We start from the raw sequence: 14957 nt of genomic DNA, 5'->3' as shown, positions 1-14957 counted from the left end.
GCCAAGCCAGTGCTGTGTCAGTCACAAATAATACAACAACTTTACACATTTTCTTCATTACCACATGACTGCTGCGTGCACATTCAGTTGACAATGAAATGCACGGTTTGTGCTACTGCAACTTCCAGCTGAGCTTCATTCGTCATGTTAGTAAGTAAAATAAGTGAACTAAAAACAAAATGACCCTTTGCCCTGGTTAAGACCTCCCCATCATTCTTTGCCAAACAAGTCTATAGTTTGTTTTATTGATCAGCAGCTACATCCCTCCCCTTTCTATTGACTACAGTAGTTTTTGGGTCTCTCAAATTAGGTGACTGACTGGTAGCCATAGTCCACAGAAACTCCAAGACAATCGTTATGGTTCGACTGAAGCTACACAACATTTTATTCCTTGTACTTTTCTGCAACTCAAATGGACAATTTGACCATTCTAGGAGGTAAGAGGCTTTACTTACTCAGTACCTGCTGTGTGTTGGACATTACATCTTTGAGGTTTTGTATAATAATCGTGCTGTGATCTTTACAGGCATCCATGGAGGGACAGGTATGTATGTGTGTGCACAAACATGCTTACACAGGAGGTCTGTGAGCAAGAATCATATAGTACAGACAAGGTTAAGCCTCTGGTAGCTTCAGTTATTGTTTTTGAATCTCATCCCCAGATTTGTACCAATTGACCGATACTGGCATCTTCATGAGTAAGTAACCTTTGATGGATTCGGCCTAACAGAAAGCAAAATATGCATAAACTAAAAAAAGGAATAAGTTAAGAAATTAAGATGTGTTGATTCACTGTTTTTCTTTAACATGTATTTTAAAATATCAATTCATATTTATTACCCTCAATCTTTGGATATTTGCTCTCATTTCCTTATCAAACATATTCTCATCATGGTTTTGTGTGGCCTTTTCTGCTATAATGATTGAGAATTTCTTATGTCCCTTTTAAAAATATCATTAAGGCATGCTGTTTCTTATTCATTTGTTTTTTACATTTGTTATTGCAACTTGCATGTCATTATCCCCTCTCCGTTTTAATTGTAACCCTGTTAAGCCAGTCTGAAATAATTGCCAAAAATTTGCATTGTTTGAAAAGAGTTTATTGAACCTGGTGACATTTAAAGAAGAAGAAGAAATGAAATACTGTATATCAGTTTAAATTTGTATCATATTTGCTGCATGTGGCATATGTTTTGTGCAGTTTATTTATAACATGGTTTCTGCAGATGAGCACATGTGCTGACACACACACACACACACACACATCCCATACACAATTGTAACTGATTTGCAATATTACCAAGTACAGTTTTTCCTACTACAATGAATAGAATTTTATTCTATTTTGTAGAGCACTTTATTCTATTGTATAAAGTATTTTATTCTTGTTGTATAGTGTGTTATTCTATTTTTTCTTATCCTATTCTATTGTGCTTTTCTTAACTTTTACTGATCTTAAACTTGTACTTTCTGCCGTGACCAAACAATTTCCCACCTGTGGGACTAATAAAGGTTTATCTTATCTTATCTTATCTTATCTTATCTTATCTTATCTTATCTTATTTCTTAAAATGAATTTTGTACAATTCATTTTTAATTAGGTTTTTTATTTAAGAAAAAAATCCCGCTGCTGATGCAGACGTCTCAAAATCTCACAAAATCTCATGCAACAAATATGGTACTTGGTATTACATAAGTAAATGTTCCCACACTGAAGATGAATAGAAAAATGCAGTGTCATGAGCCGTACATTGTTATATGTGCAAAATATGTTTTATCCGAGTCTCAGTTAGCAGCACTATGTGATGACTGAAATTAATACGTTTCCTCTTCATTTGTAGGAAAGAAAAACCACAGAAAACAATTAATCCTTCACCAAGGTACAGATGCTCACCAAATGCCTTCTCTTAATACATCAGTCAAACCAAATTGTATATTATGTTTACCAAAGTGTGTTCTATCTTTATTTGTTTTTGTTTTTTTTTTTAAATTTTATTACTCTGTTAGATATTCATATTTCATGCTTTGGCTTGTCGGTTCAAAATGAAATTGGTTTTTTGCTAGAATTGTTCACCAGAGTAACATAGGAGTGCTGAAATTGTATAACAGTGGTGCTGCAGTAGCCACAATAAAGACTGAACCACTGGTGACAGTAGTATTACTGAAATCCATGTTTTGTTGCTCTCCTCCAGGTTCGTTCTGCTGGCTCCAGATGTGCTGAGGACAGACAGCGATGAGAACATCTACTTACAGGCTGATAGTGTGTCTGACCCCATTGCTGTCTCCATCGTGATCCAGAACTTCAACGAGGCTGTCACGTTATTACAGGACTCAGTCACACTAAATCAGGCAAATGGATTCAGCACCCTCAAGCCTATACAGGTGACTCAGCAAGCTCATATTTAAGGTTACCCATTCAACTCAAACAGAGGATACGTGCACAAGTGTCATTTATCGGAAGCTACTAACCTACATCTGAAAAATGTGTGAACTATTTGTGATATGATGTTCACTAAATAGCCTCAAACAGTTACAAAAGGAGAAGTGCAAAATCTTAGATGTTGATTGTTTTTTCTTAAAATAAAAAGAAGTCATTCTCATTGTTGCATGCAGCCGCCTTCGCTCATATTTATTTATTGTTAGCTCATCCAGTCAAAGCACCAGTGAGCTAATGCGATGGTAAGACGTTGCCCCTCCTAAAATTCCCAAGAATTTGTCCCCCTGAGAGTCAGTTTGTTGTGGAACGAGATTAATTTGTACAGCTTGTCTTGGATATGAATGTTTGTGAACTTCCTTGACTTCTCAGTTAATTTAGGTTCTCACTACCTTGTGCCGTACAGGCAACCAGTGCCAACATAACTGTCTTTCTGTACTTCACACATTGTAGTAACCTGTCAACTGTAATGGATCCTGAGCAAAATCATCTTTGACATTCTGGTTGACAGAATGTAATCCAAACTGTTTCAAATTGAAATAAATGCTAAAGTCAAAGTGAATGAAAGAAATTAGAAATAAAATACTGATAAAATTCACTGACTGAGAGCAGCTTTTGAGAGTAACTGTCTTCTATATCACAATCACATCTCATCGCAGCTTTCCTCTGATTTACTGAATCGCGAAGAAAAGAAGAAGAAATTGGTGAATTTGAAAGTGACCTTTGGAGGTTTCCACGTTGAGAAGAGGCTATTGATGGTAACCTTTCACTCTGGGTACATCTTTATCCAGACAGACAAACCCATCTACAACCCAGGAGATACCGGTGAGAACAGAGGATATTCATTAAAACTTCAAAGAAAACTTCAAAATAAAGATGCGAACAATTAAAACAACTATAACATGACTAGACGAGATAGTTTTCAGGTTGAATCTTAAATAGCGTATTTGTTAAGGACTATTTTGAGATGATAGTGATAGTGGTTGCTAAAACGTTTCCAGTAGCAAAGATCATGAATAATAATTTTGTTTGACTGATTTAAAAGAAATGTCCACTTTCTTTTCCTTTCGTCTCCAGTTCGACTTCGAGCCTTTGTGTCTTCTCCAACCTTTAGGGCCTTCAACAACTCCATCGAAATAGATATTGAGGTGAACAAACCATTGATTGCTAATATAAAAATTTTTTTTGTGAATGCTGAAATATAAAATGGTTGTGCCAAAAGATGTTAAAACCATCCATGTGACAGTACAAGAGGGATTGTCCTGTAGCTACATAACTTGGTAGCTTTTGTAGAAACTGGATTCTGGCAGTATTTTGGTGATAACCCTGTCATGTACTGAATGTATCAGCTCAAATGCTGACGTAGTTTCTGTGTTATAGAATCCAGATGGTGTGGTGGTTAAACAGGTCTCCAGGACCAGGGCTGTTGATGGGATCTTTTCAGAAACATTTCCACTCTCTGAATACGTCAAGTAAGTATCGACTCATTTGGTAACTATTTCGTTATATTACAAGCTGTGTGAAAGTTTAACACAGATGTTTGATAGATTCTTGGCTTCTAAGTCGTCTTATCAAATTTTTAGGAAGTCATCATTCCAGTATGATTTTATCTCATGCACATGGTTACTTTAGGCCACCACCTGCACCAGTTTAGATTTTAGAGTATCTTACAAATGCTGACTGGGTGGCACACAGAGTACCTGTTTGCTGCTTAATATGTGCAGCGAGTCAGCAAGACGAACAACATGGCAGAATGTTAGAATCTCAGTTAGGAAAGAGAAGAACAAAAGCAAAGACATTTTATTTGACCTTTACATTGTTGGGATGAACAGTGCGTTGGGTGTTGAGCAACATTTATGTCTTATAGTGAAGGAACATGGATTATTAAAGCAAGGTTTGACCACTGGGAGGAGAACACTTTCACCTCTCAGTTTCAGGTGAAGAAATATGGTAGGTGGAGTTATTATGCTAATCAAATGAATAATATCTTTCCCTGTGTTTTCTGAATGTCACATTCATTGTAATGTTTCTTTTTTAGTGCTTCCTGCCTTCAATGTTACCTTAACACCCAAGAAGACCTTCCTTAGCTTGGATGACAGTGAACTGGTAGTAGAAATCTCAGCCAGGTTTGTTTATTACACTTAAACACACCAACAAACTCTCTTACTTGTGACATCCTTTGGTCATATTTAGTCTCTAACTAAATCCTAGCCTTTCAATGCTATTGAAACCTGTTTATTTGTCTGACTTGTTGAAGCCCCGTGTCCCCACTCGTTCCCTTCGGACAGCTGAGCAGTTGTTGCTTTCGGTCCCAAAGTCACGGCTGAAACTTAGAGGAGACCAAGCGTTGTCTGTCGCAGCGCCGATGCTTTGGAATAACCTTCCTCTCCATATTAGACAGGCTTCATCAGTTCCAGTTTTTAAGTCCTTATTAAAAACCTATTTTTATTCCCTGGCTTTTAACTCTGTGGATAACTGACATTTTTATTAATTTTATTGCTATGTCTGGTTTCTGCTTTCTATTATTATATTTATATTTGTATTGTACAGCATTTTGGTCTACCAGGTGTGTTTTAAAGTGCTATATAAATAAATGATGATGATAATGATGAAATGTTATTTCCATCACAATGAATTTTAGGTTATTTTATTTAATCTTGGGCTGAGTTGAGTATAAACTCTTCTAAACTCTTCCTTAGAAATGATGTCCTACCCTGTAAACAGACTCTAGAATTTAAAAATACAAATGTAATGACATTCTTAGCCATAAGAACATTCATGGTCATCATTTTCTGGACTTTGTATTTTCTCTGAAGCAGCACGTTGGGGCTTCAAAATACATATTTAAGGCTCATCTGCAATGCCTTAGTTTTTCTGACCCAGACGTTACGTCCATGTTTTTTACTGTCTGTCCAAGAGGTCATTAGAGCAACTGCATTTTCTGTGTTGGCTTCATTTGGCTTGGGAACTGTTAGATAGGTATTATAAACACACCATTGACTGGTGGATAACTGTTTTGAGGACTGTGTTTCAGGTACCTGTATGGAGAGCCAGTCCAGGGGACAGCTTATGTTGTGTTTGGAGTCAAGCTCAATAAAGAAATGATAAGATTACCTTCAGTGAAGCAGGTGTCAGATGTAAGTTTACTCTAAACGTTTACATTACTATGGCTGTAGATTTTGGCCTCTGTATTTCAGATCTATGTCAAAATTAATGTGCTTATTTGCTTCCTTTTACTTATCTATTATTTTTGTTTAGCTCTGGTGTTAAACAACCATACTGGGACAGTAAAAAAAAAAAGGTGACAAAAAGAGACACTGTTAGCAGCTACTTCTGTTAATAACACTTAGGCCTTAGTCACACAGGCCTGCAGCATCATATCTGGCAACCACCTGTTGCAAGGATAACATATCTATGCTTTAATCAGGTGTGAGTGGTTGGTGGCATTCACTGTGAAATCAGTTGTTAAAGCCCCAGTAACATGGGCCTGGAGACCAGCCAGTGACCCCTGGGCCTGCTATTTGAAAAATCTCTGTGTGACTGCTTTGGTTGCTTGCAGGTCATGTGAAAGACAATAGCTCACCTGCAAAAACCTACTCACCTAGCAGTAGTGAAACTCTGAACAGAGTAATGCTAACTGGAAGACACAACTTCTGCTCTCAAGATAGCATTCTCTGTCTTTGGTTTGTGTTGCACTTTTACAAGTTTTACTACGACTCAGAAAGCAAATGGGAAGTATTTGCAGACAACTCAGTGGGGTCACATACTGGTCACTAGGGCTGGGTGACTCAGACCATACCGGCTTATTCCATAAACCGCAATGCTTAAGTCATTTTTATCTATATGCAAAATAGTTGCAAGTAGTTTTAAAAAGGAAGTTGATGAGAGCCATGGGACTCAAACATACGGTGTGAGTGCAGCTGGAGAACAAAAATAGTAATTTATAAGAACTTAAAAAAGTTCTTATAACCCCCCCCAAACAAACAAAGAAACCACCAAAGTCTTTGCTTCAACTAAATTTCAAATATTTCTTTGATGTATGAAGTTTGCGTACTCTGTGTACAGACAATAGCTTGCTGATGAAGCATCCTTGCCAAATGTCTTCATAAAGCATAGTGGCTGTAAAGAGGTGCTTGAGCCAAGAGTTTATATTAATAATTTTACATACTGGGTAGGCTAAATGGCCTTTATAGCTGCTAAATGTGTTGTCATGACTGTTTCTCTTCATGCAGCTTGATGGTGGAACTGTTACACTGAGCATGGAGGAGATCAAAAGTGCTTACCCCAACATTCGATCTTTGATCGGGAACTCTGTGTATGTCAAGGCCTCTGTGCTCACCAAGACAGGTAAACATGAAGTGTGAGCCAGAATTTCAGACAAACTAAAGAAAGTCAACATTTTGAACCACAAATAAATAAAACAATAAATAAAAAAAATAAAATAAAATAAGCACATTTAAAATCCTGCAAATCTAACACAACGATAAAATGTGCTGTAAATGAGCAGATTAATTTCGTGTGCTTTCTAATGCAACTAACTCAGAATTTTGGACATGGTGTTAAGTTGGCTTTGTAACTGCTTTATCTACTCACATTAGTTGATGATCAGCTTGTCAACTTTGCCTTGCTCTTTTTCTGATAGCCTAGTAAGATCAAACTCTCCGGTGTGTTGTAATTAACCACTGCTCGCCAGGATCAATAATGTCTGCTGTGAAACTCCAAACTGACGCAACTTACGCTCTGAATTGTATCAACATGCCCTTTAGCATTCTGGATAAACCAAAGTAATCAAAACCTTTGACTCTCTTTAGTATCATATTATTTGGAAATGTAGGTCATGTTGCTGCTGCTGGGGGGAAACAGTTAAAATGCTGAAAAGCAAAATCCTGTTTATCTGCTGCAGTAGTAACTAACAGCTCAAGCAACAATAACTGAAAATGGACATGAAATGGTTCACCTTTAGTGCACCTCCACACTGCACAGAACTCTTTTCTCCAAGAACCTTTTGATTCTGTGTTCCACCATGCATCTATCCTTTCTCTTTTACTAATTCTTATCAGGGGCGTAGGGGGGCTAGAACCAGCTATCATAGAGTGAGAGGTGGGGTACACCCTGGACATGTCACTAGTCTGATGCAGGCTAGATTCTCTGTTCACAACATTAATTACGTCAGTGGTTATTTATATATATATATTTTTTGGATTGTTTGATGATCATTACAGGAAGTGATCTGGTTGAGGCCGAGAAGTCTGGCATTAAAATTGTGGAATCTCCCTACGTCTTATTGTTCCAAAACATACCAAAGTACTTCAAGCCAGGCCTGCCTTTTGACTTCACAGTAAGGGTCATTCTCTGCATTTTCATTCTATTTGAATTAATTATTAAAGTTCAAATAAATATTGTAGTGAGCATCTAAAAAGATAGAGCAATCTTTTCCAGATTCAGGTGAGCCACCATGATGGTTCCATGGCTCGTAACGTCCTGGTTAAGCTGAACTTGCTGGACACCCCATTATTCGTGCCCTCCGGAACCACCAGAGCTGCCATCAACATGCCCAAGAATGATCAACCACAAACCATCATTGTTAGTATGACTGTTCTACCTCACTGATTCTACCTGTGTGTGTGATCTATTTTTTTTTTTTAAAGTCATGAAGGCTAATAAGTTAGTTACATTTCTAGCTACAGGTATTGGTCTTAGTTTAATACTTTTTTCTTTTCTACTTGTTTGTTCCTCTTTTGCAGGCTGAAACAGCACAGGATGGCTTGAGACCAGAGCAGCAGGCAAAGCAGCAGTTCACTGTTTATTCCTACAGCACCCATGACCATGAAAAGAACTACCTGCATGTCTCCACAGGAACTACCACAGTGTCTTTAGGAGAAAGACTGTCCGTGAAGCTCACAGTCAGTCCTGCAGATGAGTCGTTCAGAGGATTCATCAAATTTATCACCTACCTGGTGAGCTGACATGTTCTAATACACGTGAACATAAAAAAGAATGTGGGACAATCAGCTGTCCACAAAAATAAAAAATAAAACACACAGTCAAAGATAAAGCAAATACAAATATCTATCTATCTATCTATCTATCTATCTATCTATCTATCTATCTATCTATCTATCTATCTATCTATCTATCTATCTATCTATCTATCTATCTATCTATCTATCTATCTATCTATCTATCTATCTATCTATCTATCTATCAAGAAAAAATATATCACTACAGCCGTCTTCTTCCGCTTTCAAGCATGAATGGCAAGGTCGTACTTTGATGAAGCCATTCCAAAACCTCTTTTTTTTTGAGTCTTTGGGGGTGGACTTCATCTGTTTCATATTATAGTCCTTTTGCAAAACCCAAGTGCTCGTGAGCTTCAGGAAATAAACTGATGGTCAGACATTTTCCTTCAGGAAAGTCTTGTATAATTCATGGCTCCATCAAGTCATCCAGGTCCTGAAGCAGCAAAGCAGGCCCAGACCATCACACTACCACCATGACTGTTTGATGCTGTGCTAGCTTTATACCAGATGCAACAGCACTCACATTTTGTCTTGTGAATCCAAATGTGAGATGAACCTTTGTGTTCTTTTTGGTCAGCAGTAGTTTTCTCATTTGAACTGTCCCATGGATGCCATTATCGTTCAGTGTGTTTCTTATTGATGAATCAACACTGAATATGACTGAAGTAAGTGAGACCTGCAGTTCTTTATATGTTGTTCTAGCTTTGTTTGTAACCTCACAGATGAGCCGTTGATGCTGAGTTGTTGAGGCCAACCACTCCTGGGAAGGTTCTTTACTGTTTCAAGTTTTATCCATTTACGGATAATGGCTCTCATTGTGGTTCACTGGAGTCGTAATGCCTTAGAAATGGTTTTGTAACCCTATTCAAACTGATAGAGGCAATAAAAAAGTGTGATAAATATGCAAAAATCTAAGAAATTTACAACAGGACAATCTGTCGGATGATGAGTGTAATCAGGATGCACTTGAGCTCAATTCTAAATGGCATGGCGAAGGCTGGAATTACCTTTGTATACGTTTTATATATATATATTTTCATCTTTTAATAATAGAGTGTTGTGTTTAGAAGTTTAAGGTGAAAAATAAATGTAATCCATTTTAAAATAACACGACAAAATAAAAGTGAAAAGTGAAGCACTTTGAATACTTCCTCGATACACTAAATATATGTGTGTGTGTGTGTGTGTGATTCTCAGATTCTCAGTAAAGGAAAAATCATACAAGCCGGGCGCATGGATATAACTGGTCAGCTGGTCACCAGCATCGGGCTGATGGTAACACCAGACATGATGCCATCGTTTCGTATTGTGGCGTATTACACTATTCCCTGGATGGACACAGAGGAGGTGGTGTCCGACTCCCTCTGGATAGATGTGGTGGATTCCTGTCTTGGAGGAGGGGTGAGTCCTCAGCTCTCTCACTCACTCAGAAGGTACAGTGTTTACCAGCTGGAGGGTTGGTGGTTAAACCCTGCCACCTTCAGTCTGCGTGTCAGAGTATCCTTGGGCGTGACACTGAACCCCCAGTTACTCCGGGTGTGTTCATTAACCATTATTAAACTAGTCTTAAATTATGATTTTATTGCATTCTTAAATGTTTCTGATAACAAGAAAACCAACAAACAAAAGTTTTTTTTTTCTTTTCTTTAGTCTTTTATGGTTCTGTTTGTGTGTTTTTGGGTTTTTTTGCTTTCATTCTCTGCTATAGCTCACAGTGGGGCCAGTGGACGGCGCACCCAGAGACTACCTTCCTGGGAAGATGTTTCGCTTTAAGATAAGAGGTGACCCGGGGGCAAAGGTCAGCCTGGTGGCCGTGGACAACGCTGTGTATCTTCTCAGCAGGGACAGACTTACGCAAAAGAAGGTGTGCTTTTTTGGATTTGGAAAATTTCTGTTTTATAATATTGATAATAGACTGAAAAAGACAATTGCAATGCAGAAGTCCTTTCACCTTTTGTTAATGGAACCCTCTGCTCAGATTTGGGATGTGGTCGAGCACGGTGATATTGGTTGCACACGAGGGGGAGGCCGAGATGCCAATGGGGTATTTCAAGATGCAGGACTGCTTTTCTCCTCCAGCCGTGGCTTTCAAACCCCAAATAGGAAAGGTATCTATCAGCATGGAGCATCTGTGGAAAGTTTAAACTTTTTAGTCCCTCTTTACCTTTATAGCAGCTGAAGACCATGTTTCTGCCGCAAATCAGACCTTTCTACATCTACTAAGGCCATTTCTTCTACAATCTGCTCATCACTTGGGCCATCATGGTGTATATTACAGTGCTGTCTATTACAGTGCTGTCTATTACAGTGCTGTATATTACAGTGCTTTCTATTAGGCATGGGTTTAGCTAAAAGTTAGTATACTAAAACTGACTTAAAACTAAGATTTATACAAATCCGGTCCCATAAAAACTTGGACATTTAGCTAAATGTACATAAAAATTCAGTGCAATGATTTGGAAATCACATAAACCCATATTTTATTCACAATGAAAAATGCAAATCATTGCATTTTTATGTTTATTTTAAACAATGTCACAGTTGTTTTGAAATTAGGGTATAACTGGCAAGTAGTTTCAGTTTTTTACATTAAGTGTAGCAGGCATCCGTTTATATTTAAGCCAATCTGTCCCCTTATATGTCTTGATGAATTGAATTAAACCCATACAAAGCAGTAAACCTCAGTGCAGTTGCGCATCTTATTCTTCTCCCTGTGTTACACCACCATGCCAGATGTCTCAACACTTCACAAATCCCACCTTAAACCCTGATTATGTATACAAAGATTAATAGTGTTATTCTACTCTTCTTCCCCCAGCCATGCAGTGTCCAGGCAATGCCAGAAGGCGGCGCTCTGCTGAACTGCTGCGACGTAAAGCACAGCTGGGTGAGTGCTGTCTGTTTTTTTTAGTCAGCTGAGATTAGCTCGTATAAATTGTGCCTGCAGTTTAACTCTGCTTTCTATGCTTTTCCACCTTGTAACATTAGTGTGAAATTTATGGCATCAAATAAATAATTAAGTTAAGAGAAGGTGAATTTCATTAAATGTTATGGTTAAACAGCAGATGCAGGGCAACATTATCAACAATTTTATTATACGCACTTTTAGACATTTAGAATTTGGCATTTCATTAACATAGAAATGGCAAAATACAGAGTATCATACAACTGGTGCTGACCCTGCTGCTTACCTCTCTTCCACCCCTCTGCCTCCAGAGAGTCACTACAAGGAGAAGCTGCAGTATCGTTGCTGTAAAGATGGCCTTCGGGAGATCCCGATGCCGTACTCTTGCACACGACGCTCCCTCTACATCACTGAGGGATGGGAGTGCATCCGGGCGTTCCGCTATTGCTGCGCCACATTGAGGGACCAGCCGTTTAATACAGAGATTCCTACGACACCATCACCCACTACAACACCTGTTCCCACCACCACTGCTGCTCACATTATTATGCCACATCGGAGAATACATCTCTCGCAAGAGAACTTCAGTAATTTCTATACTTCTTTCTCATCAATTTGGCATTCATATCTTTGATTTTAGCTTGATATGTCAAAGCTTTTTACATTTAATTTAAAATTTAGCAGTATAACAATAAAATAGTTAATCAAAAATAGTTCATATTATTATTTAAAGACATTTCTAGATTTGGCACAAATCTAAAACTTTGGGTCCTCTCAAATCAGTTTAAGGACATTGACCTCTGCTAGCTTACTGGGAGCTGCTTCTTAGGAAAACAGTCTGCTTGACATTTACTGTTTTCCTGTGGAGCGCCAGTTGCGGCATTTTGTCCTCTTTTACTCACAGCACTGAAACTCTCTGATCAGGGCAGAAGGCATCTCCTGCTCCATCTACTGAGATCGCCAATAGATTTTTGGAGTTTAAGAGCACCTCATGTTCTACAGAAACATTTTATTTATTATGTAAAAAAAAGAAACAAAAAAACATTTCACTAATTTCTCCAATAATAACTATGGATGTAGTCAACACCAGTAAAAGCTAAACGCTTATACTTTAATCACATCTTGATTGTTTGATTAACAATCTGCTGGGTGTTGTCTAAAACACTATGTGCATAACTGTGTGAATATATTCAAATATTACAGACTGGAGATATCCTTCACCTGGACAACCTGGACTACAAGGACGACCTGGACTACCTGGACTACCTGGACCACCTGAAACTGAAGTATTGCGTTCATTTCCCGGCCAGCCTGGACCAATTGGGCGTGAAGTGTACCTTGAGAATTATGCGAGGAAAGCAGAGGACGAATATGATGTGCTTAGTTCAATTGCAAAAGAGATCATCGAGGAAGGCGAAGAGGAAGAAGAGTATACAGATGAGGCTGACGTATATCTGCGTTCCAAGTTCTATGAGTCTTGGATGTGGATGGATGTTAACCTGCCCAATCAGGCAGATAGAGACAGCAGAGACGGGTGAGTAAATGATTAGACCAGAGGTTACATCTAATGAAGACAAGTCTGATTGGTTAGTTAGTAACTTGGTTGTTTCAGCTGCAAAGCGGGACATGCAATTAAACCACTGTTGAGTACTTGAGTCATAAACAATGTTGGTCAAATTACTTGAAAATAGTGTGCAGCAGACGTTAATGTTTTTGCCACTTTTTACGGAATCAAACTAAAAGTAATGTCAGTACCTCCAAGCTTTAAACGCTGCATGTTGATCTACACACGTCTGTTGCTGCCACAGTTGTTGCACGTACTCATGTCATTGTCATGAGACATACTCACAAACACAATGACGTTTTAGTAACCATAACGCAGCGTGCTTACCGGAAAGTAATAGGAATCTAATTACTTTTTTGCAATAGTAATCCCTTACTTTACTCGTTCTTTGAAAAAAGCAACGTGTTACTTGTAATGTGTTACTGCCCATCTCTGTTCATTAATACTTTTAACTTTCCACTAGTCCGATATTTAAAGCATCGTCATATACTGCCTTTCTCTCCTACACTTACTTCTCACCCCTTCATCATGGACACTGGTAACAGCTTTTTCTTTAGTGATAAACCACCTGAATGAAATCTTAAAAATCAAGCACAGAGACAAACACGGATCAGTATCAGCTCTAGGCAAATCCACAGTTACTGCATCACAATAATGCAAATATCCGCCCTTAGTGTAGCCTTTGTGATTGTTCCCACTTGCATGTAATTCATATTAAACCAAATTTATCACAGTGTGAAAGCATGGTGGAGGAAACAGGTAAACTGAAAGTATTAGTTACAGATGCTTTAATATCATGTGGGCTCCAGTGGGAAAAAACTGAACTCAAGTTCAGTGGGTTGATTTGACTGCGGTGTACACTCTACTAGCAGTGTGTAACTCGGTTTGTAAAATATCATGATTCATCGTCACTGATAAAAATAGACAGTAAACCAGCGTTTCTGTGGGTTAGCAGGAACACAGTATTTCATATCCATTGACCTTTAAAGACTTTTATTGCACCTCACAATATAAAGGTCCTTGAGGCGAATACTGTTGTGTTTTGGTGTGATACAGTAAATCAAATCGAACTGAACTAATAGACTTTTAAACACGTGTTGCTGCAACACTTAAATGTCCGCAGTATTTGAAAAGTTTACAAGACTTGGCTTGAAATGCTGTCCTTCTGTCAACATCCACAGATTAATGGACTAATTAGGATCATCGCTCACTGATTTCTCTCAATCTGTCTGTCTGATAAAAGAAAAAAACATTTTTTTAAGCGAGCGGGATCGTGCTGTTCGGTCAGTGATAACAGCAGAACAAACAGTTCTAAGTGCAGAAAACATGAACACAACATCATTCTGTGTTTCACCATCGTGACCATCGGTGTGTGTGCGTACACTCACAATGTAGCAACACAAATTCCTGCACTGTATCTGTGTCGTGCTTGCTCTGTGAAAACCATCTGCTAGTGTCTAGAACCAAGTTAATGTTTTATAGATTGTTTGCTGAAACTTCAGAAACCTTCACTGCAGTTTAATAGAGATAAAAGAGAGTGAGAAGTGTCATTTTTTAAACTGCACATTATTATGCCATAATCATAACTCGTACTACAGTAAACTGGTAGTTAATGAATTGTTATTGGCTAGTTATGTTTCAGCTAACAATGATAACTAATATACACAGGTGATTAGTAATATCTAATTCATGTTAATTTATTAGTCAGTGCTTTATTTTTTATATACAGCATGTTTGGTGTCATAGGTGGTAAGTTCATAAATAAATTTAAGTCTAATGACATTAGTGGAAAGTAAAATTCAGTGTACTCCATTATTCATTAGTTAATCATTACCAAATGTTATTCTTCTGAAATAAAGACTTCATGATAGATCAGACTCAAACTAATGGGATGGAGTTAGTGATTAAACACTGATTTGTTGTTTGTTAACAGCAAAAAACAAACAAACAAAAAAGAAAAACTTTACTTAAAATTAAATGTTCTGTGTATTAACTGTAAAAGGTTTATTTTTTTAAAATCTTACTTTAAATATA

General features: G+C 37.9%; 1 protein-coding gene across 1 annotated transcript in view; it reads left to right on the top strand.

Moving 5' to 3' along the window:
• Positions 1 to 304: 304 nt before the first annotated feature.
• Positions 305 to 14957, top strand: part of LOC146630050 (venom factor-like) — a 33835-nt gene continuing 19182 nt past the window's right edge. The window contains exons 1-21 of the mRNA XM_085356759.1: positions 305 to 437; positions 527 to 544; positions 663 to 698; positions 1842 to 1880; positions 2193 to 2382; positions 3094 to 3259; positions 3512 to 3582; positions 3815 to 3906; positions 4302 to 4384; positions 4473 to 4560; positions 5469 to 5571; positions 6667 to 6781; positions 7657 to 7772; positions 7874 to 8017; positions 8179 to 8391; positions 9652 to 9855; positions 10163 to 10318; positions 10433 to 10562; positions 11273 to 11341; positions 11671 to 11946; positions 12563 to 12893. Coding sequence (XP_085212885.1) covers positions 358 to 437; positions 527 to 544; positions 663 to 698; positions 1842 to 1880; positions 2193 to 2382; positions 3094 to 3259; positions 3512 to 3582; positions 3815 to 3906; positions 4302 to 4384; positions 4473 to 4560; positions 5469 to 5571; positions 6667 to 6781; positions 7657 to 7772; positions 7874 to 8017; positions 8179 to 8391; positions 9652 to 9855; positions 10163 to 10318; positions 10433 to 10562; positions 11273 to 11341; positions 11671 to 11946; positions 12563 to 12893 — 2720 coding nt within the window. The 5' untranslated portion in view covers positions 305 to 357. The remainder of the gene's footprint in view (positions 438 to 526; positions 545 to 662; positions 699 to 1841; positions 1881 to 2192; positions 2383 to 3093; positions 3260 to 3511; positions 3583 to 3814; positions 3907 to 4301; positions 4385 to 4472; positions 4561 to 5468; positions 5572 to 6666; positions 6782 to 7656; positions 7773 to 7873; positions 8018 to 8178; positions 8392 to 9651; positions 9856 to 10162; positions 10319 to 10432; positions 10563 to 11272; positions 11342 to 11670; positions 11947 to 12562; positions 12894 to 14957) is intronic.

Source organism: Diplotaxodon limnothrissa, linkage group LG6 (assembly GCF_057381915.1).
Source record: "Diplotaxodon limnothrissa isolate DT_005_m linkage group LG6, D_limnothrissa_male_GT1.1, whole genome shotgun sequence".
Taxonomy (NCBI): Eukaryota; Metazoa; Chordata; class Actinopteri; order Cichliformes; family Cichlidae; genus Diplotaxodon; species Diplotaxodon limnothrissa.
Note: the sequence above shows the minus strand (reverse complement) of the source record. Positions and strands in the feature narration are given on the sequence as shown.